Below are 4825 nucleotides of genomic sequence, written 5' to 3'. Positions count from 1 at the left end.
CAATTTACTTTCTCTATCCATCAAAAATAATCTCATGTGCACGACACATGTTTTAATGAAATAATGATAAAATAATAGAGAGAATGAGAAAATATAGGTAAAATAGGAGAGAAAAGAGAGGGAAGTAGGTAATGAGATAGAGAGAAAAATGAAAGGTGAATAAATGGTATGGCATAGGTTGTAAATAAGTAGGTATATAATGGTGATAATTTAAGAGAAATTTTTTTATTTTTTGATGGACTATTTTTTTTTGGACAAAACAAAATGGAAACATGAGACTATTTTTCATGGAGATATTTAGTTCTGTATAGCTACATTGTGCTCGTAGGTCACCTTGACCTCTCAAATAATGAATCGGCTAATTGATGCAGTTCTAATAGACGATGCATTTAACAGTCTCATAATACCTTTAAATTCGTTTACAGAACAAACAGAGGAATCAAAGACATCACCGCGCCGTAATGTACAATAGAATTTGGACACGGGAGATTGTTTAAGGGGCAAAATCGTTGTTTTATTATATTTTGAATTTTATCTCCATTTCTGTATTTTTTTTATTTCTTTTTAAATTGCTAGGGTTTCTTAATCACTTATAAACAATGGGTTATTTGTGTTTGTAATTAATTTTCATATTATTAACAAATTTTGTTTTCAAGAAACTATGGTTACTTTGATTTCTCTATCATGTCATTCTTGTAGCATGTTTGAGTTACTAATGGACTTGGATGTTTATTTGTTGAAAAATACAGTTTTTGCACAATGTAATTAATTAGATTCTTCCAACAAGTGTATAAATTTGTAAAACAAAATAATTATTTGAGTAGCATCGATCGCGCTTTAAAAGTTGTAGGAGTATTCCAACTATTTATATTCTTAATTAATAACAAGCTAGGGCGGTAGAGGGAAGAGTGTAAGTTAACTTCTTGATGTTAAAGCAAGGTCTAATTGACACTAGAAACTCGTGTTAAAATACTTATTAATCAATAAAATTGAGGGAGAGATATAAAGACATATTCATCGTATATAAAATTAAATGCATGAGTACAAAAAGATTATTTAATCAAATTCAGTTTCCAAAAAGATTATTTAATCCTCTGTACCCAGAATGTACTCGCATTGTACTAATCCTCTCAATTAATTAATTGAATCATTTAATTAATCGACATGTATCTATTAATTTATTACTCCAGACAAATAAAAAGAGTAAAAAAATTCTTAAAATAAAAGGTTTTATTTTTAAAAATAAACTAAAAATAAAAGAGTTCTATTTTTAAGAAACGAATAAAGTATAATAAATACAACTGACTATTACGCCACTAGGAGGGACAAAATCATTACACAACGGCGGAACTACATAGGGCAAGCCACCGCTCCAGTGGGGGCTTGGCCGGCGGTGGATCCGGAATATTCCCGCTAACGGCCATCCTCCGCCCGGTCTTCGCCCCGGCCAAGATAGCTTGAGCTTACTACCATAATATTGAAAATAAACACGACATGCACGTGGTATATAAAACTCTTAATAGAACTATATCTCTCGCGAAGCAGAGTCTTGTAGTACTTTGGGGCATTCACATTGGATGCTCTTCCTTCACGCCATAACTTCATGTAACGTCATCATTCCTCTCTTTTTCTGCAACATATCATAATTTTCACAATGGGCGCCCTCTCCGGACCAACTTATATTAATTCATACTATTATTCTTTGTTTACTTCAAAATTTTAAATACAAGATAATATTAAACTATTTCATTAAAAACATAAAAATTACAAATACTTAAAATTTAAATATATTAATAGAGTAGTGATATAGAGCAAGTGCTCCTTAAGTATATAACTAGAGAACAAATTTCAACCACAAGATTAAGAAATCAAGGGCTGAAATTCTGCTTAGAATTTCAAATTTGATCCAGAAAATTACTTCACTATAAACAAGAATTGGTTCACTATAAGTAGGCGGGGGTAAAATAGTCATTTAACAAACAAAACTGGGTAAAACATGAATTTCTCTCATTTGAACAATTTTTCTTCGGCCCGTCATCTCTTCTACTCAAATTCTCCATCTATTCTCCTATTCTGCTCGAATTCTTCATCGATTCTCTACAGGTTCTCCTCTTCTACTCGAATTCTCCACCAATTCTCACTCATAAACATTGATTCACTCTGTCGTCACTTCCATTGGTTGCTCATTCCGCCGTCGGTTCGATCTGGTTGCTCATTTCGTCGCCGCCTTCGATTCAACATACCTAATGCCTTCAATTCTTAAATGTAAGTTTGTCGGCTTATTTATTTGAGGAACGATTCATTATTTTTAAGTTACCTACAAATTTATACACATTATTATATAAAAGCCTCTATTAATAATCTAAGTTACCTACAAATTTATTTTAAGATAGAATTTAAGAATTTAGCCCCTACTCCCGTTTATTGTTTATTTCTGCGTCTGCCGCTGTATGCAGGAATAGTAACATAAAATTGATTCCATTTGGAATAAAGGCAAAAGTAAATTCATCATCACCACCCTCAAATTCCCAAATTGCTGAGAGAAAAATCGCACACGGGCACACCTAAAGTCAGTAAAAATATAGGTACCTATTAAGATCTTGATACACATGGAAGCTGAAAAAATAAAAATAAAGGATTTTTGAATATTGAAGGAAATGATATGTTGCATATTTTAATTTTTAATTCATACGGTTTATAACCCAGATCCGTACGCTATATTTGTTTTTAACTTCATTTTATGAATGAGAAGCACACTCGTGTGCACGAAACAATTTGCGTGGCATCCGACCTGATTAGACTAGACCCGACCCATTTTTTTAATATTGTTTTAATTCATTAACACAATGACCTTTAAAATAATTAATTGATTGATAATTATAATAGTTTATTACTTAATTACTCTTGTCCTCACGGCGATTTTTGTTGATTATTTGTAGACTAAAGACCCTTTTTGGTCCTCTAATATATGAAGATTTTTTTTATTTTGGTCCAAAACATTATCTTTTGAATTATTCGGTTTTTTACAAATAAAAACGGGTCATATTTAGTCCAAATTGGACGAAAATGGTTAAATTTAACGGTCAACGAATATTAATTGAATTTTGACCGGATTAATATTCAATTAATGTGTGCCGGAGATTATGTTTTGGAATCTTAGGGATTCGAGGGCAACGCCGGTGCCGGCGAACTAGAAAGGAGTGGCGCTAGTTAATTGAATATTAATCCGGTCAAAATTCAATTAGTATTATCGTTGACCGTTAAATTTAACCATTTCCGTCCAATTCAGACTAAATGTGACCAGTTTTTATTTGTGAAGGACCGAATAATTCAAAAAATAATGTTTTGGACCAAAAAAAATCTCCATATGTTTAAGACCAAAAAGGGCCTTTTACTCTTATTTGTAATATGGTTTGTATAAGATTCTAATAAAGCATAATTAATCAAACCATTTATTTCAATCCCCGAGCTAAAAGTTCTTGATCCGCCACTGCCGAATAATATATTTGCTTCACCACATCAAATAACCATTGAAGAGCAGAATAATGATTCAGCCACGTCAAATAACAAACATTCTGTGAAAACTACGGAAAGGAAAGAGTATCACCAACCTAATAAGTAAAACAGAACAATAATTAATCATGTTCAAAAAATATGTGAAAATTACAAAACATATCGCTAAGGTGAAAGAAAGGTTTTTAAATACTCAATAATAACCGAACGTTCATGCTCAACGATATCCGAACGACAATTAAAACTAGGTCTCAATTCTAACTTTGGAGGAAACATATTCAAACGCAGCCTATATCCCATATTATAGTTAAGGACACCATCATCTCTTATCCAGTTAGGTGGAATGTACCCCATTATATAAGGTGAATCCAAAGTAAACACACGATTCCAACTTATAAGCCCACTTCTTACCTCTGTAGACTCATAAACCCTCAACTTAAACCCATTCTCTAAATCACATAAAGAAAATATCTCATTTGGATGACAAGCATGATTACATACAAGAATCTCATACTCCGAGGCAACCATCTCATCCGGTAATCTGATTGTCTGAAACACTTCATTTTTCATATCAAAGCTCAGTATGATCCTCTCCTCCCCCAACCCTCCTCTCCAGTGCGCAAACGAGCCGTGCTTGAAAAATGACATTATTGAGCTATCGATCACAAATTCTTGATCGATAGCCAACCCCCTCCAAGAATTCGTCCTTTTCAAATACAGGTTCGCTTGGAGGCGACGGTGTTGTTGGCACGACACCAGTTGCACAACTTTGTAATCTTCATCGAAACCAACGCCAACATGGTGGCGAATGATGCATTGAGGTGAGTGACAAGAAGAGGAGGGCGAATGTGGCAGAATCTTCAGTTGACCTAGAAAAGGATTGCATATGGCTATCGGTTGCATAGCTCGAGAAGAGCTTACACAGATTAGACCCTTAACAGACCCAGATACCCTTGCATAGTCCATGTCGAACGCCGGCAAGTCATGCGACTTTAATGAGATCCCGTTGGCTAGGACCTCAATACATAGTTTCAATTTTTCTTTACAATTACGGAGAAAATAGCACTGTAGATGTACCGGTATTCACCGTTGTAGTTGTTAAGCCGCTGAGTGTGCAGTTTTCTGAAATCTTGAGAATCGATGACGTCACACCACAATTTGCAGACAGTTCTCAATATCAAGAGGGATTGCAGGGGAAGACGCAAGAATATCAGTGTTAACACATCGTAGTTCATGGCTATGTGTGTGAATGAATTGAAGGAGGTATATACTGAAATTTAATCGTAGTCAAATTTTCAAGAGGGATGTATAA

At 34.0% G+C, this 4825-nt stretch overlaps 1 protein-coding gene across 1 annotated transcript; it reads right to left on the bottom strand.

Moving 5' to 3' along the window:
- Positions 1-3584: 3584 nt before the first annotated feature.
- On the bottom strand, positions 3585-4479 carry LOC125208406. The gene is made up of 2 exons (XM_048108017.1): positions 3925-4479; positions 3585-3611 (listed from the first exon to the last, which is right to left on the bottom strand). The coding sequence occupies exons 1-2, from the start codon at positions 4477-4479 to the stop codon at positions 3585-3587; spliced, it is 582 nt and encodes a 193-aa protein (XP_047963974.1).
- Positions 4480-4825: the final 346 nt, after the last annotated feature.

Source organism: Salvia hispanica, chromosome 1 (assembly GCF_023119035.1).
Source record: "Salvia hispanica cultivar TCC Black 2014 chromosome 1, UniMelb_Shisp_WGS_1.0, whole genome shotgun sequence".
Taxonomy (NCBI): domain Eukaryota; kingdom Viridiplantae; phylum Streptophyta; class Magnoliopsida; order Lamiales; family Lamiaceae; genus Salvia; species Salvia hispanica.
This window is presented reverse-complemented; position numbering and strand designations above follow the sequence as displayed.